This window comes from Pelophylax lessonae (genome assembly GCF_965119305.1).
Source record: "Pelophylax lessonae genome assembly, chromosome: 3".
Lineage (NCBI taxonomy): Eukaryota > Metazoa > Chordata > Amphibia > Anura > Ranidae > Pelophylax > Pelophylax lessonae.
Genome location: NC_138770.1, coordinates 439,149,908 through 439,174,983, shown reverse-complemented (window position 1 = coordinate 439,174,983; position 25,076 = coordinate 439,149,908). Strand labels below are relative to the sequence as shown.

General features: G+C 46.5%; 1 protein-coding gene across 1 annotated transcript in view; it reads left to right on the top strand.

Moving 5' to 3' along the window:
* The window catches only part of IL22RA2 (interleukin 22 receptor subunit alpha 2), a gene marked incomplete at its 3' end in the record, with an annotated part of 105,396 nt that overhangs the window by 44,613 nt on the left and 35,707 nt on the right, over window positions 1-25,076 (top strand). Inside the window, exon 4 of the mRNA XM_082250919.1 lies at window positions 528-682. Coding sequence (XP_082107045.1) covers window positions 528-682 — 155 coding nt within the window. The remainder of the gene's footprint in view (window positions 1-527; window positions 683-25,076) is intronic.

The window sequence follows — 25,076 nt, the reverse complement described above, 5'->3', positions numbered from 1 at the left end:
GACATCAACAAGGCATTTTCATCCACACAACTGGTGCTCATTGGATATTTTCTCTTTTTCAGACCATTCTCTGTAAACCCTAAAGATGGTTATGTGTGTAAATCCCAATAGATCAGAAGTTTTTGAAATACTCAGACCAGCCCATCTGGCACCAACAACCACGACATGTTCAAAGTCAAGTAAATCCCCTTTCTTCCCCATTCTGATGCACGGTTTGAACTTCAGCAAGTTATTCACAATGTCTTGATGCCTAAATGCATTGAGTTGCTGCCATGTGATTGGCTGTTTGAACAGGTAAACCTAATTAGGTGGCCGGTGAGTGTAAATAGATATCAATAATGAGACAGTATAGGACAGTGAATAACCGGTATGTAATTCCATACCTCTTAAAACATAAAACTGTTAATGGACAATATCACAATCAGTGTGATTATCTCCATTTGACTGTCTTGCAAAAATTGAGACAGATGATGAAATTTAATTATTTTACGTGCCTGCCTAATATATATATATGTTTTTTCTTTTAGCGAATATAAGTGTACCAGATGTCATCCTTTCTTCGTCTGAAAACTCCATAGTGGTATATATATCTGCTGTTCCACCGTTATTATACTTCAACAATTATCCTAGAGAGAGAGAGCAGAAATTATCTTATATCATTTACATTTCAAATATGTCAAAGGTAAGGCTTCACACTGATAAATACATTTGTATGCTTTAACTTTCAGGTCCTCCGGCTGTTTTCCCTACAATTAAAGTAGAAATAAAGGCACAACTTTATATTTTAAATTTTGGATATATAAAATAATATAATATATTATAATATAATATATGTGCTATACAGTAATCCTTGTCAGTTTTCTTGCCTTCTATGTCTCCTTGTGGAGATTTCCTTTCACTTCTTGTCCCATGGTCCAAAGTGACAGAATCGGTTGTTCTAACTGGGATCACCAGAACTAGTGTCCCCATTAGAATATTTACCTTCTATTGCTTTCTATTCTATTCCTTATGCTTTCAGTGATAGTGGTAAACAGGACACATAAAGACAGTGAATCTCCCTAACGGGAACACTGACAGCACTAAAAACCAGACCAGTTATAATCCATCTTCACTCTAGTCAAAACTTAAAAAATAATTTTTTTGTCATGTTAAAAAGAATACTTTTTATATATTGGGCCAGAATACAAAATACAATTTTTTAATATTTCCTATTTTAGGGCAGTATATAAGAAATACTGCAAGTGAAAATATCATTTAAAATAATGTCTACATGGCAGCAGCCTTATTTCTGCACTTCTGTGACTGAGCATTTTTTTGCTATTTAGCTTACCTTTATTTACCCTTACCTGGTAATTGTGCAGCCATGCAATGCGGTACCCAAACAAAATTTATGTACATTTTTTTTTTACACAAATAGAGCTTTTTTTTGGTGGTATTTTATCACCACTGGACATTTTATTTCTTATTATATAAGGCTGGGTTCACACTACTGCGATGCCAGACATCGCATGTGATTTGCACCACATTGCTTTGCACATCACATGCAATGTATGTGATATGCGAATTCAGCCATACAGTTTGTATAGCTAAAATCGCAGGACCCTTTTTTTTGGTCCACACTGGAATAGGATCGCATGGGCTCATGCAATCCAATTCTCGTACGATTTCATAGTTCGCACTGCGTTCTGGGGGTGTCATTAACTTTACATTGACACCTGCAGTAGTTTGCAGAAAGCAGTGTAAACTGCCTGCGAGTCTAATGTGATGCGGTAACCCATACAGGAACCACTGTGGTTCCCGCATCGCAGCAGTGTGAACCCAGCCTAAATGAAAAAAACCTAATTTCTTCATAAATTTAGGCTAAATGTAATCTGTTACATGTCTTCAGTAAAAAAAAATCCCAGTACTACGTGACTGAGCGCAGCCGAGCCGCCCCGCTGTAATATTACGGCAGGCAGTCGGCAAGTGGTTAAATGCTTTTCTCTTACAAGATATGATTAGTTCATAAACCGATCAGCCATAACATTATGACCACTGACAGGTAAAGTAAATATCTTGTAACAATGGCATCTGAAAATTGGTGGGATATATTAGGCAGCAAGTGAACCTGTTGTCCATGAAGTTGATGTGGTGAAAGCAGAAAAAAATGGGCATTGCGGTTTGTTGTGTATGGGACGGTTAAGCCCATGGTGGCCCATGTCCACAGCCAATAGCTTCTACAATGGTCTAATGAACATCAGAACTGAACTACGAGGCTATGGAAGAAGGTGGCCTGGTCTGATGAATCAGGTTTTCTTTTACATCATGGGGATGGCCGGGTGCGTGTGCGTCACTTACCTGGGGAAGAGATGGCACCAGGATGCGGTATAAGAAGGCAAGTATGATACTTTGGGCAATGTTCTGCTGGGAAACCTTGGGTCCTGCCATTCATGTAGATGTTACATTGGTGTCCATGCCTCAATGGGTCAGGGCTGTTTAAGCAAAATTGGGCCATACTCAATATTAGGCGGGTGGTCATAATGTTATGGCTGATCAGTGTATGCGCCTCTGTGGTGATTAGGTTACTTTAAAGACGGTCACACGCGGTTAGATATTCGTTTGGATGAAAAATCGCGGCAGTAAATTCATTAATTCCAGCAGAGACTTGAAAAATGTTGTTCAAAAGTACTTCAAAATTCCATTTGCTTTTTTTTTTTTTTTTTAAAACAGTGAGGTTTATTGAAACTTTTGGTACAATACAAAAATAGACCGTGCATTGAAACTTCGATCAGATTCATAACACACAGAAGTACAAAAAAAAAAAAAAAAATACAAATATACACAGTGATTAACACTTAGAAACAGAACAGACATAGTAAAAATAAGGCAGTAATCAGTTACTTTCTTTCGGCCCAACACTCGAGCAGACAATATTAGGTCAATTGGGGCGGTCAGCATAAAATAGTTACCCACTGCACTGCTGAGCTGTGTCAGGGCACTGCACCCACTTGTCCCAAATCTTGTTGAACTTCTGGGGGCACCCCCTATGTTTATATAAAAGTTTATGAAATGGGATGACACTATTAATTTCCTTAATCCACATTCCTAGAGTAGGAGGAGTAGGTCTCATCCACCGCCTGGCTATCAATTTACGCGCTATAAACAAAGTTTCCTGAAGAAATATGACAGTGGATTTGGGCATCTCTCCATCCGGATAGACCCCCAGGAGACACTCCTTAGGGGAGAGCTGTAGAGGAGACCCCATTTTGTCGTGCAGAAATGTGACTACCTGTTGCCATAGAGTCTGTAATTGGGGACAGCTCCACAATAGATGAAAGAAGGAAGCATCAGGGTCTGCGCACATAGGACAAGAGGGGACCAAGTCAGGGTGATATTTGGACAGTCTGAGCGGGGTGAGATAAGCCTGGTGTATTATAAAGGTCTGGGTAAGGCGATCCGACAGTTTTGGCGACACTCTGCGGCACGTCTCCAGGGCATCCTCCCATTCCTCATCCTCCATGGCCCCCACATTGCGCTCCCAGCGGGTCTTAAGTGCATAAGCTAAAGAGGTCGAGGAAGGTGTGTGGAGCTCAGAGTAGAACATGGAAATGAGGTGACTGGGGTCTGTACTTTTAACAATCTCAAGGGTGGTGACCGATTCTATCTCAGGAGGACCGTCAGGGAATTGAGATCTATAAGCATGGGAGAGCTGTAAGTATCTGTAGTGCATGGGGCCCTGGAGCGCAAACTGGTCTTGCAGGGTCTCGTAAGACCGCAGACCAGTGGTCGTGGAGATATGGCTAAGGAGGAGAATACCCCTCCCACTCCATATCGACAGGTCAGGGATGGAGAGGAACTCACGCAATGTACTATTATGCCACAGAGGGGTGAGTGTATGGAACGGAGGGCACCGAAGCCTGGACGCTACCACCTCCCAGATCCGACAATAGTGATATAGGAGAGATCTGGGGCACAGGGGCTCCGGCGAGCCCCTGACGCCCCTAAGGATAACTAGGAGGGGGTCCCCGAGGGGATGAGCCCACCCAGGGCAGAGCAGGGCCAAGAAGCGTTCTCTATCCGTTTTATCAATGTGAAAGAACTGGGACAACTGAGCTGCCAGATAGTACAGATTAAAATCCGGCAGGGCCAACCCCCCTAGATTTGTAGGATTTTTGAGTTTGCGCCAGGAGATCTTGTGCCGGTTAGCACCCCAAACAAAGGTCTTGAGGAGTGATTCCATCTGCTTAAACAGCCTGAGTGGCAGATATATAGGAGAATGCCATACAACATAGAGAATTTTGGGAAGAAGAATCATTTTAATTAAATTGACCCTACCCATCACTCCCAGAGGTAATTTGGACCATACTTGAATTTTGGCCTTAAGCAGAGGGAACAAGGGTTGAACGTTATCTGGGACATAATCTGCTGAGCTAGCTGTCACCTGAATCCCTAAGTACTTAATGCGGGATACACACTGCAGGGCCGGGTTTGCGGGGGCAATCGCCTGCGGGCTCTCGTCAAGCGGGAGAATTTGTGACTTATCCCAGTTTATCTGAAAACCGGAGAACCGTCCGTACCGTTCAATTAAAGAAAGGGCTGTGAGCAGGGAATCTCGAGAGTCTTCCAAATATAACAAAGTGTCGTCAGCATACATGCTGATTTTCTCCTCCAGCGGTCCCTTACGTAGGCCACGAATCCCGGGATGTGCTCTAATGGCCATCGCCAGGGGCTCCGCGGCCAGGGCATACAGCAGGGAGGAGAGGGGGCACCCCTGTCGAGTGCCACGGGATAAAGGGAAGGCGGTCGACTGCCAGCCGTTGGCCAGGACCCTAGCTACCGGGGCGCTATATAGAAGTTTGACCCACTTAATAAAATTAGGTCCAAAGCCGTATCGGTCCAGGCAGGTCCATAGAAATGGCCACTCTACCGAGTCGAATGCTTTAGCCGTGTCCAAGGAGACCACCACCCTGCCGCCAATTCCGTCGTGTTGTGCCTGGAGATTCATGAATAACCGGCGAAGGTTAAATGAGGTGTTCCTCCTAGGCATGAACCCGGCCTGGTCCGAGTGTATGAGTGAAAGGATCACCTTGTTAAGACGGAGGGATAAAATTTTCGCAAGGATTTTAGTGTCTACTGGGAGCAAAGAGATGGGACGGTAAGACTCTGGGGCGTGCAAGTCCTTGCCCGGCTTGGGGATGAGCACAATTAGCGCCTCCCGCATAGAAGGGGGCAGGGCTGCATCCTTGAACAGAGATTGAAACAAAGCCAATAATTTAGGAGAAAGGAGTTCCGAATATTGGGAGAAGAATTCAATCGGGAGGCCGTCCAGGCCGGGGGCCTTAGATCTAGGGAACTCGGACACGGCTGCTGCAATCTCCTCCACAGAAATGGGTGCCTCGAGGGTCGCCAACTGGTCGGGTGTCAATGTGGGAAAGGCAATAGAGTCCAGAAAGTCATGCATGTCAGTGCAGTCAGCGGGGGCCCTAGAGGTGTAAAGTGTACTAAAAAATGATCGGAAACACTGTCACCGCAGCAGGATCGGTGATCTCATTACCCAGGTCATCCTTCAAAGTTATAACTACCGGGGGCCTATCCTCACAATGAACTAAATATGCGAGGAGTTTCCCCGCCCGCTCTCCATGTGCAAACAGATTCTGCTTCTGAAAAAACATCTTAGATTTCGCCTTCTCATATTCAAGTTGGGAAAGGACTTTAGAGGTCAATTTATACTGGGATTCATGCGTCGGAGTCGGGTCCGCCATAAAGGCCTGTTCAGCTTCAAGCAGATTCGCCGTTGCCCTGGAGATCTCCTCAGCAGCCCGCGCTCTAACAGCTTTAATTTTGGAAATCATAGTGGATCTGGCGAACAGTTTAAATGCCTCCCACACTGCAGCCGGGGAGGCAGTGCCCTCATTATCAGAAAAGAATTGTGTCCAGGTCCCCTCAATGTCGTTCCCATCAGACACCAAGGGGAGCCAGGCGGGATTCAGGCGCCAGGCCGGGGGAGGTCTATTGCAGGGCAAGGACAACAGTATCCAATAAGGGCAGTGATCAGACAGAGTCCGTGGGGCGAAGCCTGCCGCCAGTAACCTGGGGAGCAGGGTTCGAGACATCAATATCAGATCAATGCGTGACATAGAATGGTGTGCAGCCGAGAAACAGGAGTACGCACGCTGAGCGGGGTACTTGCTACGCCAGGAGTCGGTCAAACCAAAGCTCTCCACCAATCGGGAGAACCTGGTCGGGGACGGCCCCGGCGGCGCCTGGGAGGCGCCACCGGATCTATCCAGACCCGAGTCCAGCACATTATTAAAGTCGCCCAGCCAGATCACCGGGGCCCCCGGGCATTGTGCCATAAACGCCAATCCCTCCATTATAACCACAGCAGAGTAAGGGGGGGGGCACATAGAAAGCCATCAGAAGCATCAATTCCCCATAGACTGACGTTTTAAGGAAGACATATCTACCCATTGGGTCAACCTGAGATCCTAGGAGCTGGAAATGCACCGATTTGGCCACCAGAAGCGCCACACCCCTGGAGTGCGAGCTATATGCAGAGTGATGCACCCAGCCAACCCAAGGCCGTTTGAGAGACTGCTGTACGCGGCCCTCCAAATGTGTCTCCACCAGTACTATAATGTCAGCCCGGACACGGCGTAGAACATTAAAGACAGCCGTCCGTTTAATCTTATCGCGCATACCCCTGACATTCCACGTCAACAATTTCAATGGGGCCATGGCAGGGGTAATACGGAGCGTGGAGCGGAGGCTCCCAGGATCTCAGGCAATAAGGCCACAGAACTAACAATCCCACGGTCATACAGTAACATTACTAAACGGCAGTAAAAGAGCAGGCAGTTATTACTTGAGGTCAATGTGCATAGAACAGAAACAGTATAGAGATTGTACCAATTATAAACTGTAAACAATGGTAATACCCCAAACCCCCCTCCCTGCCCTGCACCAACCCCAACTTGTGCGGGCATGTTCCCAAACAAGTGCCTCAACCAGAACAGGCCCACATGCGACTGGTAAAAAGCAAGAACAGGAGGCCAGGGACCCCCAGGATAGTCAGCAAAAATACAGCAAAATACAACTAGGACAAGCAAGGGGGCCCGGGGGCCCAGGTCCAGCAGAAGTCGCAGGGGGCAACAGGGGAGTTGGGCACAAACACACGCCTGAGCGGGTGTAGGGGGCGAAAACCAACGGGTGTATCGCTGGGTAGCAAAACCTATGGGCAGGTGGAAATCCATAGGAAGAGAACAGAAAAATCAGTTCCATCTGTGGAGCTAGGGTGCTCCGCCGGTCAAACACAGGAGCAGTGGGTCAGGGAAATGAGGGGGGGGGGGAAAGGGGGGTACAAAGGCTTGAGTTCCTCAGGATCTACAAAGCCCCCCCCACCTCAGCAGCAGCATCAGGCACAGGCAATCAGGGAGAAAGTGTCATGAAGTCGCCAGGGCAAGGTGGTCAGGCTCTAGCTTCCAGTCCTTCTAGCCAGGAGATGGCGGCCTCCGGATCCTCAAAGAAGTGGGCTCGGTCCTCACCCTCCACTCTAAGACGGGCCGGGTACAACATAGAGTATTTGATATTCTTGATACGCAGCCTGCGTTTGACCTCCAAAAAGCTCTTGCGGCGCCTCTGGACCTCAGCAGAGAAGTCGGGGAAAATCGCTATTTTGTGATTTCCAAATGGAATGTTCCCCTTAACTCTGGCCAGGCGCAATATGGCATCTCTGTCCCGATAGTTCAGGAATTTAGCGATGAATGTGCGGGGGGGTGCACCCTGAGGGGGGGGACGCCCTGAGAGGCGATGTGCACGTTCCACAACAAAAGTGGGTGAAAAGGATTCTCTGCCATATGTTTGAGTGAGCAATTGTTCCAAATAAGATGAGGGGTCTGCACCTTCAGAGCCCTCCGGGAGGCCAATGAACCGCAAGTTACAGCGGCGCAGCCTATTCTCCATGTCATCTTGTTTTTGAAGGATAAGGTGTACTTGTTGCTGCAGCCTGTCTGAGGAGCTTTGCAATGGGGGGAGGGAGTCCTCCACCTCGCTGATTCTGTGTTCAGCCTCACCAACTCTGTCCCTTAGCTTCTGCATATCCTGACGCATCAGTGATATATCTACCTTCACCTCCTCGATTTTAGTCGTCAGCATGGTCTGGCAGGTGGCAATCGCTTCCAATACCTTGGATGTAGCAGGGCTCTCCGGCTCCTCCACCACGAGCGACGGGCCGGCGCCATCTTGGATCGGGGCCTCCTTCTCCAGCCTCCGGAATGCAGCCAGTTTTGCCGCAGCTTCCGAGCCTTTCTTCGGCGGAGACATGCGGAGGTCAGTGCCGCGGGTGTGCGGGAGGTGAAGGGAGGATTATCGTGCCCGGAGGGCTGCAGGATTAGCGGTAAAGGAGATCGGTCCGGCGGAGCTCCTCTCACACACGTCCTCTCACATGCTGCGCCAGGCCACGCCCCCACCCCATTTGCTTTTAACATTTGGATTTTGAGTAAATTTAATTTTCAGAACGAAAACCGCATTTACTGTTAGAATTTTCCAAAATATTTTTTTTTTTAAACAAATTGTTACCTGTGTATGGCCAGCAGTTCTAATGAAAAACCTAGTTCAAGACAGCCATTCTTCAACAGAGATCTGCTATTTTCTATCTAAAATGACATATGAAAACATATTTTCACTGTTCTTTTCGTGTTTGAGTACTAGTTTATTAGGGGTTTTAGGGGTTGCTGGATTCATTGTCCTGAACCCATTTATGTCTAAACCAACCCTGACAAAATGTAGGAAGAATTCCATTATTATTTACAGTGAACTCCATTGAATTTAGGGAAGTATCTAATTTCAATAACCACTAATACAGATTGATGATTTGCAGGTGTTTAGCAATAACTGGCTTGTCATCTGGTATATGGCGCTCGATAAGATAAGATAACTGTGTTTACCTAACATCGGGAGATGAAGTGTATTTTCGTGATTTATTACAAAACCAGACATTGAAAATGCACAAGCAGAAATGGAAATAACAAAACCTAGACCAGGTTTATAGAGTCTGAATAATGCTTATACTTAAAATGATTGTAAAACATTTTTATACAATATCTTTATTGGAAATCAGTAAGAGGTATGGTTTTGATTCGCACTAAAGCATTAATTTACTTTGTTAGCCAATCTAATAGTGTTTGATGGCTTCTTTAGGAATGTTCCAGGTCTGTGTTATTATGACAGCCAGTGCTTTATTATTTCAAAGCCTGTCATTGACCCACAATAATAGTTCTGCCAACTACATGCCAAATGTGTCTAATAGAAACAAATCAGCTCAATGGGTAGCTTGTTATGTCTAATAAGTGCGTTTGATCCATTTGTTTTTTGGTGTTGGCATGTTTTGAATTGCTAAAATTCTGTTATCAGCAGGGTTCATACCCACAGCCGTTAAAGTGATAAGAAGCACTTTCAGCAGCTGATTTAATCAATTACTAAGTATTCAGCTTTTTCATCCTCTACTGTTCCTGTGTAAGTTGTTGCTATGAATGCTGCCCCAGGCTGTTTCAGGGTGACTCCTTTCTCTTGCAGCATCCTATGGAGCTACCCTTGCATGCAGGGACTAGAGTTGTGTCTCCATACACTCTGTGCATCAATAGGAGCACAGCTCCAAATCCTAGGATAGCAGGGCACTCTCCTGCTCCTCTCTCCTCCTCTTCTCTCCCTTCTAAAAGCTAACAGACCGATTGGAGACTGCACTGTCCACTGTTAACCCTTTCCTATGAAGACCGTAAGTTCAGGAAAACAGCACTAAGAATAAGCAAAAGTCAGCAGCACAGCAGCATTGAAAGTTGTAAACTCCAAGCGCTGGGGCTAAGAATTTTAACTAAACTGAGGAATGGTAATTTCAGTGTGCTCAATAGGTTAAGCTTAAAATTGTTGAGGGTGTAATTATTATACAGGATTTATTATACAGGATTTACAGTCAGGTCCATAAATATTGGGACATCGACACAATTCTAATCTTTTTGGCTCTATACACCACCACAATGGATTTGAAATGAAACAAGCAAGATGTGCTTTAACTGCAGACTTCCGGCTTTAATTTGAGGGTTTTTACATCCAAATCAGGTGAACGGTGTAGGAATTACAACAGTTTGTATATGTGCCTCCCACTTTTTAAGGGACCAAAAGTAATGGGACAGATTAACAATCATAAATCAAACTTTCACTTTTTAATACTTGGTTCCAAATCCTTTGCAGTCAATTACAGCCTGAAGTCTGGAATGCATAGATTTCACCAGACGCTGGGTTTCATCCCTGGTGATGCTCTGCCAGACCTCTACTGCAACTGTCTTCAGTTCCTGCTTGTTCTTGGGGCATTTTCCCTTCAGTTTTGTCTTCAGCAAGTGAAATGCATGCTTAATTGGATTCAGGTCAGGTGATTGACTTGGCCATTGCATAACACTCCTCTTCTTTCCCTTAAACTCTTTGGTTGCTTTTGCAGTATGCTTCGGGTCATTGTCCATCTGCACTGTGAAGCGCTGTCCAATGAGTTCTGAAGCATTTGGCTGAATATGAGCAGATAATATTGCCTGAAACACTTCAGAATTCATCCTGCTGCTTTTGTCAGCAGTCACATCATCAATAAATACAAGAGAACCAGTTCCATTGGCAGCCATACGTGCCCATGCCATGTCACTACCACCACCATACTTCACTGATGAGGCGGTATGCTTTGGATCATGAGCAGTTCCTTTCCTTCTCTATACTCTTCTCTTCCCATCACTCTGGTACAAGTTGATCTTGGTCTCATCTGTCTATAGAATGTTGTTCCAGAACTGTGAAGGCTTTTTTAGATGTTGTTTGGCAAACTCTAATCTGGCCTTCCTGTTTTTGAGGCTCACCAATGGTTTGCATCTTGTGGTGAACCTTCACTCTGGTGAAGTCTTCTCTTGATTGTTGACTTTGACACACATACACCTACCTCCTGGAGAGTGTTCTTGATCTGGCCAACTGTTGTGAAGGGTGATTTCTTCTCCAGGGAAAGAATTCTTCAGTCATCCACCACAGTTGTTTTCCGTGGTCCTCCGGGTCTTTTGGTGTTGCTGAGCTCACCGATGCGTTCTTTCTTTTTAAGGATGTTCCAAACACTTGATTTGGCCACACCTAATGTTTTTGCTATCGCTCTGATGGGTTTGTTTTGTTTTTTCAGCCTAATGATGGCTTGCTTCACTGATCGTGACAGCTCTTTGGATCTCACATTGAGAGTTGACAGCAACAGATTTCAAATGCAAATAGCACACTTGAAATTAACTTTGGACCTTTTATCTGCTCCTTGTAAATGGGATAATGAGGGAATAACACACACCTGGCCATGGAACAGCTGAGCAGCTAACTGTCCCATTACTTTTGGTCTCTTAAAAAGTGGGAGGCACATATACAAACTGTTGTAATTCCTACACCGTTCACCTGATTTGGATGTAAATACCCTCAAATTAAAGCTGAAAGTCTGCAGTCAAGGCACATCTTGTTTGTTTCATTTCAAATCCATTGTGGTGGTGTATAGAGCCAAAAAGATTAGAATTGTGTCGATGTCCCAATATTTATGGACCTGACTGTATATAGCGCCGACAGTTTGCGCAGCGCTTTACAATTTGAGGGAAGACAATACAGTTACAATACAATTCAATACAGGAGGATTTAGAGGGCCCTGCTCGTTAGAGCTTATACTATTTTAAAGCAACCCTGCCCTTCAACAAAACCACTAAATACAAAATGTGACTGCTGCGGCAGAGTGCCACCTACAGTGTAGAAAATAGACTGCACCTGCCTATACTCCCCCCCCCCCCCCCCCCCCTTGACAGGTGCTGCTTTTGGCATCACAACACAGTAAAGTACAACATGAGAAATGCAATGAACATAATTAAACCACAACAGGAAAAAAGTTCAAACAACATAATCAGAGTTTCTTGCAGGAAGCTGCTCACGGTTAGAGCACAGAGGGCGATGATCAACAGTGTCTTCTGGGGAGTCATGTCTAGAGATGTATAGAACTGTTCGCCGGCGAACAGTTCCCGGCGAACTTAGCATGTTCGCGTTCGCCGCTGCCGGCGAACATATGCGATGTTCGGTCCGCCCCCCATAAGACATCATTGAGGCAAACTTTGACCCTGAACTTTACAGTCAGCAGACACATTTCCAGCCAATCAGCGTACCTCCCTCCCACACCCTCCCACCTCCTATAAATAAGCAAGGGCAGCATCCATCTTAGATCATTCTGAAGCAGTGTGTGTAGTGAGAATAGGGAGAGAGCTGCTGCTGCTGCTGCTGCTGTTAAGCTAGGGACAGTTAGTCAGTGTTCCTGGTCTTGCAGTGTTCTTGGTCCACTACTGCTGTAATATCAGCACCCCAAAAAGCCCTTCTAAGGGCTGGTATTTGTGGTTTTTTTTTTTTTTTATATATATATATATATATATATACCTAGCGTCCCCAAAAGCCCTTTTAAGGGCTGGTAATTGAGTTGTTTCTTCATATATATATATATCTATATCTATCTAGTGTCCCCAAAAGCCCTTTTAAGGGCTGGTAATTGAGGATTTTTTTATTTTTATATATATACATATATATATATATATAGTGTCCCCAAAAGCCCTTTCAAGGGCTGGTAAGGTAATAGATTTTTTTCTTTATATATATATATATATATATATATCTATTGTACACTGCAGTTGCCTGCCCGCTGTGTGTGAGAGGCCACAGACCTACCACAGACTGTACTGTGTGCACACCACACTCATTTCGGGTGGCACAGGCACAGTACCTGGCATTTTAAAAAATATTTTTTTTTTCTCTGTCATAATTGCAGTGAGTGCTGTGTCAGGTCCACAGAGTGCACTGTACCCACTGCAGTGCACTGCCCACCACTGATATATATACGTTGGCACAGCATCTTGTTGCAATAAATTGAAAAAAAAAATATTTTTTATTATTGCAGTTGCCTGGGCTGCCAGTGACTGTCAGGTCCACAGAGTGTACTGTGCCCACTGCAGTGCCACTGTGTGCCCACCCACCACTGATATATAAGGTGGCACAGCAGCTTGCAAAGTAAAAAAAAAAATATATATTTTTTTAAATTGCAGTTGCCTGGGTGCCAGTGACTGCTGTCAGGTCCACAGAGAGTGTACTGTGCCACTGCCCACCCACCACTGATATATAAGGTGGCACAGCAGCTTGCAAAGTAAAAAAAATATATATATTTTTTTAAATTGCAGTTGCCTGGGTGCCAGTGACTGCTGTCAGGTCCACAGAGAGTGTACTGTGCCACTGCCCACCCACCCACCACTGATATATAAGGTGGCACAGCAGCTTGCAAAGTAAAAAATATATATATATTTTTTTAAATTGCAGTTGCCTGGGTGCCAGTGACTGCTGTCAGGTCCACAGAGAGTGTACTGTGCCACTGCCCACCCACCACTGATATATAAGGTGGCACAGCAGCTTGCAAAGTAAAAAAATATATATATATTTTTTAAATTGCAGTTGTCTGGGTGCCAGTGACTGCTGTCAGGTCCACAGAGAGTGTACTGTGCCACTGCCCACCCACCACTGATATATAAGGTGGCACAGCAGCTTGCAAAGTAAAAAAAAATATATATATTTTTTAAATTGCAGTTGCCTGGGTGCCAGTGACTGCTGTCAGGTCCACAGAGAGTGTACTGTGCCACTGCCCACCCACCACTGATATATAAGGTGGCACAGCAGCTTGCACTCATAGTACAACAGTAACAACACATTAAAAAAAAAATGACAGGCAGAGGCAGGCCACCCCGCAAGGGCCGTCGTGGTCGTGGTGCTGTGATTTCCTTAGGCTCTAGAATAATGCCCAGTGTTCAGAGGCCACCACAGCCCCTGAACTCAAAAAATTCTGAGGCCATAGTTGACTGGCTTACACAGGACACCCAATCGTCTACAGCTTCCGCTCGGAACCTTAATGCACCATCCTCCTCCAGCTCAGCTTCGGGCACCTCTCAATTTACCACTCGCCAGCCCGCCGGCACCACCACCAACACTAGCACCACAGCCGCTTCACTTGATCCGTCAGAGGAGTTATTTTCACATCAGTTTGAAGAAATAAGTGATGCGCAACTATTAGTGCCAGAGGATGTAGATAACGGGGATATGTCTCAGTCAGGCAGCATTATACACATGGACGTACATTGTGATGATGATGATGTTGTACCTGCTGCTGCTGCCTTTGCTGAGTTGTCAAGTGAAGCGGCTGATGATGACGATGTGTCTGTGGATGTCACCTGGGTGCCTGCTCGAAGAGCAGAAGAAGAGGGGGAAAGTTCAGATGGGGAGACAGAGAGGAGGAGGAGACGAGTTGGAAGCAGGGGGAGGAGGTCATCGCAAGGAGCTAGTGGCGCAGTCAGACAGCATGTAGATTCGGCACCCGGGGTCAGCCAGACAGCACGCCAATCAACGCAAGCTGTTGCCACCACCAGAATGCCGTCCTTGCAAAGCTCAGCAGTGTGGCATTTTTTTTGTGTGTCTGCCTCTGATATCAGCGATGCCATTTGTAACCTGTGCCAAAAGAAACTGAGTCGTGGGAAGTCCAACACCCACCTAGGTACAACTGCTTTGCGAAGGCACATGATCTCACATCACAAACGCCTATGGGATCAACACATGAGTAAAAGCAGCACACAAACTGAAAGCCACCATCCTCCTCCTGGTCCAGCATCTTCAGCCACGTCAACCACTGCTGTCCTCCATGCCCCCTATCAACAACCCGCCCCTCCGCCTCTCACCTTCAGCAGTTCCTGCTCGTCACCTGCCCACAGTCAGGTGTCTGTGAAGGAAATGTTTGAGCGCAAAAAGCCAATCTCGCAGAGTCACCCCCTTGCCCGGCGTCTGACAGCTGGCTTGTCGGAACTCTTAGCCCGCCAGCTTTTACCATACAAGCTGGTGGAGTCTGAGGCCTTCAAAAAATTTGTCGCTATTGGGACACCGCAGTGGAAGGTACCCGGCCGAAATTATTTTTCACAAAAGGCAATCCCCAACCTGTACTCTATTGTGGAAAAAGAAATCATGTCACGTCTGGCACACAGTGTTGGGGCAAGGGTCCATCTGACCACTGATAGCTGGTCTGCAAAGCACGGTCAGGGCAGGTATATAACGTACACTGCGCATTGGGTAAACCTGCTGGCGGCTGCCAAGCATGGAATGCGTGGCTCTGCTGCAGAGGAGTTGGTGACACCGCCACGACTTGCAGGCAGGCCTGCTGCCACCTCCTCTACTCCTCCTACTCCATCCTCTATGCTAACCTCCTCGGCTGAGTCCTCTTCTGCTGTTGCGTCTTGCTCCACACCAACTGCACCCCCCCAGCTCCCCAGGGGCTATTCCACATGCCGGATACGACAGTGTCACGCTGTCTTGGGGTTGACTTGCCTGAAAGCAGAGAGTCACACCGGACCAGCACTACTGTCCGCCCTGAATGCACAGGTGGATCAGTGGCTGACCCCGCACCAACTGGAGATCGGCAAAGTGGTGTGTGACAACGGGAGCAATTTGTTGGCGGCATTGAATTTGGGCAAGTTGACACATGTGCCGTGCATGGCACATGTGTTGAATCTGATTGTGCAACGTTTTGTGCAGAAGTACCCAGGCTTACAGGACGTCCTCAAGCAGGCCAGGAAGGTGTGTGGCCATTTCAGGCGTTCCTACACGGCCATGGCGCACTTTGCAGATATTCAGCGGCGAAACAACATGCCAGTGAGGCGCTTGATTTGCGACAGCCCGACACGTTGGAATTCAACACTGCTAATGTTCGACCGCCTGCTCCAACAAGAAAAAGCGGTCAACGAGTATTTGTATGACCGGGGTGCTAGGACAGCCTCTGCGGAGCTGGGTATTTTTTTGCCACGCTACTGGACGCTCATGCGCAATGCCTGTAGGCTCATGCGTCCTTTTGAGGAGGTGACAAACCTAGTGAGTCGCACTGAAGGCACCATCAGCGACATCATCCCATATGTTTTTTTCCTGGAGCGTGCCCTGCGAAGAGTGCTGGATCAGGCCGTAGATGAGCGTGAAGAGGAAGAGGAAGAGTTGTGGTCACCATCACCACCACCAGAAACAGCCTTACCATCGATTGCTGGACCTGCGGCAACACTGGAAGAGGAGTGTGAGGAAGAGGAGTCAGAGGAGGAATGTGGCTTTGAGGAGGAGGAACACCAACCACAGCAGGCATCCCAGGGTGCTCGTTGTCACCTATCTGGTACCCGTGGTGTTGTACGTGGCTGGGGGGAAGAACACACCTTCAATGACATCAGTGAGGACGAGGAATTGGACATGAGTAGCTCGGCATCCAACCTTGTCCAAATGGGGTCTTTCATGCTGTCATGCCTGTTGAGAGACCCTCGTATAAAAAGGCTGAAGGAGAACGACCTGTACTGGGTGGCCACGCTACTAGACCCCCGGTATAAGCAGAAAGTCTGTGACATGTTACCCAATTACCGGCAGTCGCAAAGGATGCAGCAGCTACAAAATAAGTTAAAAACTATGCTCTACACAGCGTATAAGGGTGATGTCACAGCACAACGGGAATCCAACAGGGGAAGAGGTGAAAGTAATCCTCCTCCTACCACCACAACCACGCCGGCAAGGACAGGACGCTTTACAGACGTCTTGTTGATGGAGGACATGCGGAGCTTTTTTAGTCCTATGCATCGCCACAGCCCTTCGGGGTCCACCCTCAGAGAACGACTCGACCGACAGGTAGCAGACTACCTTGCCTTAACTGCAGATATGGACACTCTGAGGAGCGATGAACCCCTTGACTACTGGGTGTGCAGGCTTGACCTGTGGCCTGAGCTATCCCAGTTTGCCATTGAACTTCTGGCCTGCCCCGCTTCAAGTGTGCTGTCAGAAAGGACCTTCAGCGCAGCAGGAGGTATTGTCACTGAGAAGACTTGATTACCTCACGTTTATTAAGATGAATGAGGCATGGATCCCGAAGGGACTGACAGTGGGGGATGCATTTGACTAAAAAAGGCCTGGTGATGACTGAGATGCCTTGGCCTAAAAATGGTCCACACGCTGCTGTATATAATCATTCTCTGCATGCCGGATGACTTACGTGACGTCTCCGCCACCAACTACGGTTCAAGCAGCAATGTTTTAGTGCACTTTCTGCCTTAAAACCTCAATTTTTCAGGCCGCTGCTACAGCAGCGGCTGCAACAATACCTACTTTTTCATGCATGTGTACATGCCTAATTTTTCTGGCCTCTGGTGCTACACTGTGGCTGCAAAAAAACAAAAAACAAAAAAAAAGGCACATACATGTGTCAATTCCCCTTCGTGATCGTTACCTTGTCGTGGTGAAGGGGCTTGCGTATCACAATGAAGCGATCACCTCTAGGATTGTGTTGGCACACCCCAGATGATAAGGTCGTTGCTTCATTGTGTACAGACCAAAAGCGATCCGCAGGATAATTTTTCATAAAAAAAAACATTCATTTTCTTTCATTCTTTCTGCGGAGCTGGGTATTTTTTGGCCGCGTTACTGAATGCTCATGAACAATGGCTGTAGGCTCATGCGTCCTTTTGCGGAGATGACAACCCTGGTGGTCAGTCGAACCCAAGGCAACATCATCGACCTCATCCCATATGCGTTTTTTCTGGAGCGTGCCCTGCGAAGAGTACTGGATCAGGCTGTAGATGAGCATGAAGAGGAAGAGTTGTGGTCCTCATCACCACCAGAAGCAGCCTTGTCGTTGTCAATTGCTGGACCTGTGGCAACGCAGAGAGAGGAGTCTGAAGAAGAGAAGTCAGAGGAGGAAGGTGGCTTTGAGGAGGTGGAATACCAGCCACAGCAGGCGTCCCAGGGGGCTTGTTCTCACCTTTCGGGGACCCTTGGTGTTGTATGTGGCTGGGTGGAGGAAGAGACCTTCAATGATGTCAGTGAGGACAAGGAACGGGACATGGCTAGCTTGGTATCCAACCTTGTGCAAATTGGGAGTTTGCGGTTGTGCAAATGGACTGACTGACTGTTAAACGGGGAGTTTGGTCTGTCAGAGTTTGGTCTGTCACTGTGAAGCGGGCAACGGGCGTAACCCTTACACTACTTGACCGATAAAACATCATACCTGATCGTATTCACACACTGGATGTTTTAGTGCTGGTTTACACTGCCGCTACCACTAAAGTAGCGTCGCTTCCAGTGCGACTTTGGCGCGACTTAGCGCGACTTTGGCGCGACCTCATCGCGAGGTGACTTTTTATTTGGCCAATCACAATATCATGTTTTGTTACCGTCACCTAATTTCCTTTTCCTGTTTTTTGTTTTACATATTTCCCCATGTGTGCAGTGTTGTCTGTGTCATAGCTCAACTGATAGGCATGTTTGCCTTGGCATATCATATTTCAGCTTGCCAGAAAGAAAAAAAGACAGCTGGAAAGACACTGCATTAGTTTTCTACTAAAAATCATAAGAAAAATGCTGTTTTTTTTGGGTTGTGGACATACTACAGAGCTGAAACTTGACAGGTACACTTTTTAGACCCCCCAGACACTAAATACAAAAAATGACATGCCTGCCTAAAAAAATGCCCGATAAATGCCTGCAAGAGAAAAAGACAGCCGCAGAGAAGCCGTATTCCTGAAAATATAAGAAAAATGCTGTTTTTTAGGGGTTCTGGACATGCTACAGATCTGAAACTTGACAGGTACACTTTTGTGACCCCCCAGACACTAAATACAAAAAATGACATGCCTGCCTAAAAAAATGCCCGATAAATGCCTGCAAGAGAAAAAGACAGCCGCAGAGAAGCCGTATTCCTGAAAATATAAGAAAAATGCTGTTTTTTAGGGGTTCTGGACATGCTACAGATCTGAAACTTGACAGGTACACTTTTGTGACCCCCCAGACACTAAATACAAAAAATGACATGCCTGCCTAAAAAAATGCCCGATAAATGCCTGCAAGAGAAAAAGACAGCCGCAGAGAAGCCGTATTCCTGAAAATATAAGAAAAATGCTGTTTTTTAGGGGTTCTGGACATGCTACAGAGCTGAAACTTGACAGGTACACTTTTGTGACCCCCCAGACACTAAATACAAAAAATGACATGCCTGCCTAAAAAAATGCCCGATAAATGCCTGCAAGAGAAAAAGACAGCCGCAGAGAAGCCGTATTCCTGAAAATATAAGAAAAATGCTGTTTTTTAGGGGTTCTGGACATGCTACAGATCTGAAACTTGACAGGTACACTTTTGTGACCCCCCAGACACTAAATACAAAAAATGACATGCCTGCCTAAAAAAATGCCCGATAAATGCCTGCAAGAGAAAAAGCCAGCCGCAGAGAAGCCGTATTCCTGAAAATATAAGAAAAATGCTGTTTTTTAGGGGTTCTGGACATGCTACAGAGCTGAAACTTGACAGGTACACTTTTTAGACCCCCCAGACACTAAATACAAAAAATGACATGCCTGCCTAAAAAAATGCCCGATAAATGCCTGCAAGAGAAAAAGCCAGCCGCAGAGAAGCCGTATTCCTGAAAATATAAGAAAAATGCTGTTTTTTAGGGGTTCTGGACATGCTACAGAGCTGAAACTTGACAGGTACACTTTTGTGACCCCCCAGACACTAAATACAAAAAATGACATGCCTGCCTAAAAAAATGCCCGATAAATGCCTGCAAGAGAAAAAGCCAGCCGCAGAGAAGCCGTATTCCTGAAAATATAAGAAAAATGCTGTTTTTTAGGGGTTCTGGACATGCTACAGAGCTGAAACTTGACAGGTACACTTTTGTGACCCCCCAGACACTAAATACAAAAAATGACATGCCTGCCTAAAAAAATGCCCGATAAATGCCTGCAAGAAAAAAAGCCAGCCGCAGAGAAGCCATATTCCTGAAAATATAAGAAAAATGCTGTTTTTTAGGGGTTCTGGACATGCTACAGAGCTGAAACTTCACAGGTACACTTTTTAGACCCCCCAGATGCTAAATCCAAAGAAATTTTTTATTTTTATTTTTTTTTAATTTTTCCAATAATTGGCTCTCTATCAAAAAATTATAATTTTTAAGAACTTTTTTTTGCGTGATCCCTCTCCGGCATGCCACAGTCCAGGTGTTAGTCCCCTTGAAACAACTTTTCCATCACTATTGTGGCCAGAAAGAGTCCCTGTGTGTTTTAAAATTCGCCTGCCTATTGAAGTCTATGGCGGTTCGCCCGGTTCGCCAGTTCGCGAACATTTGCCGATGTTCGCGTTCGCCGTTCGCGAACCGCGAATTTTAGGTTCGCGACATCACTAGTCATGTCGCTGTGACTCTGGGGCCACAGCAGGATGAAGACCAACAGGGCCCTCCATACCCTCTTCACCTGGGCCTAAGATTGTGTCCTCGATCACATCTAGACAGTCTGAGGAACTTGTAGGGGTTGCTGGACTGTCCATAGTTGCTAAACTGTGGCTTCCCACTTGTGAGTCTGGAGGAGTTGGAGGCTCGAGCAGGAGAAGAGGCAGGTACTATTTGGCGCAAACTTCCTATAATAGCGGGATGTCCACAGGGTCAAATACTCCTCAGTCTCTGGCTGGTTTGGCAGAACAGTCGCCACTTAGCACACAGGTCCCAGCAGGTTGTGATGTAAACATATCTTGACAGGATTGGGTCACATAATATACTGGAGTTGGAGAAAAGGGCTGTCGTTCAACCCGATAGGGAGTATGTTCCCATGTGGGCTCCAGCTTACTGCTTCACTCATTTTTAGTATTTTTCACCAATAACCGGTACAAGTGCTTGATATGATCCTCAAAGGTCTTGGAGAAAATGATATGGTCCAAACAGTCTAGCACAGTCTCAAATTTGAAGTCCCCCAGGCATCTCTCCATTAAGCATTGAAACGTGCTGGGGGCATTACTCAGCCCAAAGGGCATACGGTTAAATTTGAACAGTCCTTGGGGGGGGGGAAAGGCAGTCCTTGGACTGGGTGGGTGGAATGGGTGGAGCATCCCACATTTAGATTGGGTAATCAATGGCCTCAATGTAGCTATAGTCTTCCAGGCTGGCAGCAAAAAAACAGTAGATACTTTTCAAGCAGTGGGTGAGGCAGCCTTTTCTGCAGTAGAGGAAAGGGAGGTCCAACAGTAATTTGTATTGTGTCTCATCCAAGGAGGAGATGGCTGCTTCTAGTGGTGCACAAATAGACTCTATGCCAGGTTGAGCCTCTGGGATGCAGTAATGGGGCACTACGTACAGGTCTGCAGGTGGCATGGTTGAGGAGTGAAACCGAGGTTGTCCTCAGCTTGATGAACTGCACCAGAACATTTTCCTTGTGGACCATGGACAAGGTGTGTGTGGCTAGCCACTCCTCTGGCACCACTGGGTTCTTGCAGCGTTCCACCATTATTGTGACCCCTTGAAGCTTCTTATGGGCCTGATAGGAAGAGACCAGACTACCTCTTGGAGGGGTGCCAGAATTAGCTTTTGTTTGGGGAGGCATACGGAAGACTTCCACCTGTTCAGGTTGTTTCCTCGCTGCCCTCTGGTGAGCTTTGTAGGCCCGTATTATGTTAAACCACACAGCTCGCAGACCACAGCCCCCTACACGCCAGTTGTGATGTTTGAACTTGGCCAACAAGCGGAGCAAGTCCAAGACTTTTCACACGTTGCCCAGAATAATAGGCACTGCTGAGCTTACTGGGCTGCGAGTCACCACTACTGCTACGCGGTCCACGACTTGATCGTCATTTTAGATCCTCACCTAAGTGACACCTTCTACCAGTATGGGCAAATTGTTGGCCATCTTGAGGCATAGCCAGGAGGGATCCAGTTGATCTCTTGCTCCAAATTACTGGGCGTAAAAGTCATATTCAATTACATTGACCTCGGAACCTGTGTCAATTAAGCATTGGACCTCTTGTCTATTCAGGAGGGCAGCCACCACTGGACTTGGCGCAACCATAGATTCTGGTTTGCTGGGACCTTGTGTTGACTGTCCTTGGAGTTGTTCCTCTGCCCTGGGAGCAGCTAGTTTAATAGCAAGTTGCATGAGCTTTTGAATTCAGGCTGGCCACGGTTCTTGCTTACATATCCAAAGAGGCTGCACTGCCAGCATTTCCGGTCCTCCTCTGGTTCCTTCCGTAACAGATTCTGACCCTTAGGGGAAGGGGCCGAATCTCGTTTCAGTGAGGGCAGTTCTTGTTTCAGGGAGGCCACATCCTAGAAGAGTTCCCTTAATGTTGTGTGTATGGCTGACAGTGGTGAAGGTGCTAGAGCCTCCTCTTTCATGTGTGATATATCATATCTTTTTGTTTCTGCCACAGTTGCTTCTGCATATTCCTGTTCCCACACAACTGCATCCACCACCACATCATGAAAAGAGATGGTAGGTTGTGCTCTGATTCCCTCCTGCAGGCCCCTCCTGACTGAGCCAGCCTTCAATCCTACCATGAACTGGTCCCTCAATAGATGATCTGAGTCAGTGATATCAGTGAAGCTGCGTGCATCCCTCTTCTCTAGCCGTTTCCAGAGGTTCTGTAGTGCTACTGTAAAGGGAATGAGGCTGTCATGCTCCTGTTGCCTCCGAACAAAGAATCTGCACCTCAACCCTAGGACTGTCACATTCTCTAGAACAGGCCCAGTAAGCGTATCATGATTTTCTCCAAGGTAGAATGGTCTTCTTCTGGCAGCGCCATTACCGATCGGTGGGCATCATATCCAAAGGCGTTAATAGCCAGCTCTGCGAACAGCCACGCAGGAACCTTATACAGACGCCCAGCACTTTCAAGTCTCTCCTCCCACTTAGCTAGAGGAATATTGGAGCTATTAAACTTGGGAACCAGAGCCAATGCTAGCGTTGCCATGATGGTATTTTCTCCTGATTTCGCACCCCCTACAGGAAGGGACATATCCTGCCAATTACACCAAGTGTGGAGAGGTGCAACGTGGTGCAGTGGCAGTAAACACTCAAGAGTCCAGTTGCAGATAACAGAATTTGTATTAATGTAAATGTTTAGCAGTTTAAAACAAGCCCGGCGGGAAGGAGCCCGAACAGTAACACTTACAGAATGCAACAGCGATGTGTAAGAGAGAAAAAAGTTGCGGCTCTCCACAGCATCTGTCTTGTAGGGGCAGAATGGGGCCTGGCCAATTCGTACCCAAATGGGGAGGTGTCCAGGAAGGATGGCGTGTCCCTATCCTTTCCCTACTCATCTGAAACCTCTCCCTGCTGCTAATCACTGTCCCTGCGGAATGCGTGCCAAGCTTGGGAGCCAGGGCCTTTAATAGGCCCTGCCTGAAGCAAGATGGCTGCCACAAGGGGCAGCAGTATCCAGCAGCAGATTCCTCAGTAACCCAGGACACCATAGAGAACCATATTCCTCTTAAACTCCCCTCTAACTGCAATGCCACTGCAGCCAAATGCCACCTACAGTGAAGAAAATAGACTGCACCTGCCTACATGTCCCCTATTAGCTTCATACAGACAGCCCAGCCCCCTACTCCTATGTCATTCCTCTCTGCCACTTGGCTGCAGGTGAGTGAGCAATGCTGGGAGGAATTACAAGTCCCAGTGCTGCTCATTTATTGATTTTTTTTTTTTTTTACAGGCAAGTGCTTGTCTCCAGCGTGTTCCTGCTGCCAGAGATAAGTGTCATCACACACACAAAGTCCATCTGCTTGCTAGCAGTATAGTCAGACAGCCACCGTGGGGAAGAGGACAGACTGTCTGACTATGCTGTTCAGAAACCATAGCACTATTGGAATGGGACCAACTGCTTCATGTACTAGGTCAGGGGTAGGCAATCTTTGAGAGATGGAAATCCACCTAGACAACATTGAGATCAAAGATCACTGGGGTGCAGCAACCCCCCCCCCCTTTTATTTTTATTTAAAGAAATTAACTAGAAAACCCCCACTAAAAAGTAAAGACGGCATTAAGAAAACCTGGAAACAATATACTAAAACTAATGTCACTGTAAAGATATAAACTTAGCCTACCTTAACTGTTTCCTGACCACCCGCCTCCTTTTTACTGCGGCAGGGTGGCTCTCCTGTAGACCTAGGTCAGTCGCACGCGGCAAGCTAGGGGGCGAGCGCGTGCCGCCGGCGGTGCGCTCCCGCCCCCCACTCGGCAGCGGGGAAGCCGATGCACAGGTCAGGTGGCTCCGATTGCTGCCTGATACCCGCGGTCGCTCCCTGCTGAGAGAGAAGAACAGTCAGCTGTTGTAAACACAGCTGACCGTTCTTCTCCCTGGAAAGATCATAGAGCCAATGCGATCCTTCTATATAGGATCACATGTCTCTATGGCAATTTCAGAAGCCACACCCCCCACAGTTAGAATCACTCCCCTAGGCTCACATTTAACCCATTGATCACCCACAGGGTTAACCCCTTCCCTGCCAATGGCATTATTACAGTACCAGTGCCTATTTTTAGCACCGATTACTGTAGTAATGTCACTGGTACCCCCAAAAGTGTCAAAAATGTCAGTTAGGGGACCGATCTGTCCGCCGCAATGTTGCAGTCCCTTAAAAAATCACAGATCGCCAGCATTACTAGTTAAGAAAAAAAACAACAATAAAAATGACATAAATCTTTCCCGCAGTTAGTAGACACAATAACTTTTGCGCAAACCAATCAAAATATGCTTATTGTGATTTTTTTTACCAAAAATATGTAGCAAAAAACAAATTGGCCTAAAATGTTAAAAAAAAAATTTTTAATTTTTTTTGAGAATGTCATATAGCAGAATGTGAAAAATATTGGGTTTTTTTTTCAACATTGTCGCTCTTTTTTTGTTTGTAGCGCAAAATATAAAAATCGCACAGGTGGTCAAATACCCCCAAAAGAAAGCTCTATTTGTGGGGAAAAAAAGGACATCAATTTTATTTGGGTACAGCGTGGCACGACTACACAATTGTCCATTAAAATAACGCAGTGCCAAATCGCAAAATAGGGCCTGGTCAGGAAGGGGGCAAATCCTTCCGGTCTTAAAGTGGTTAAAAGTTAAATTCAGTGAGAAACTCTGAATTCACTTTCATTCACATTTTTGTTCATGCCTGGGGAATAATTGGTCACCCCCAAAAGTCTGATGCCGAAGTTCATCAT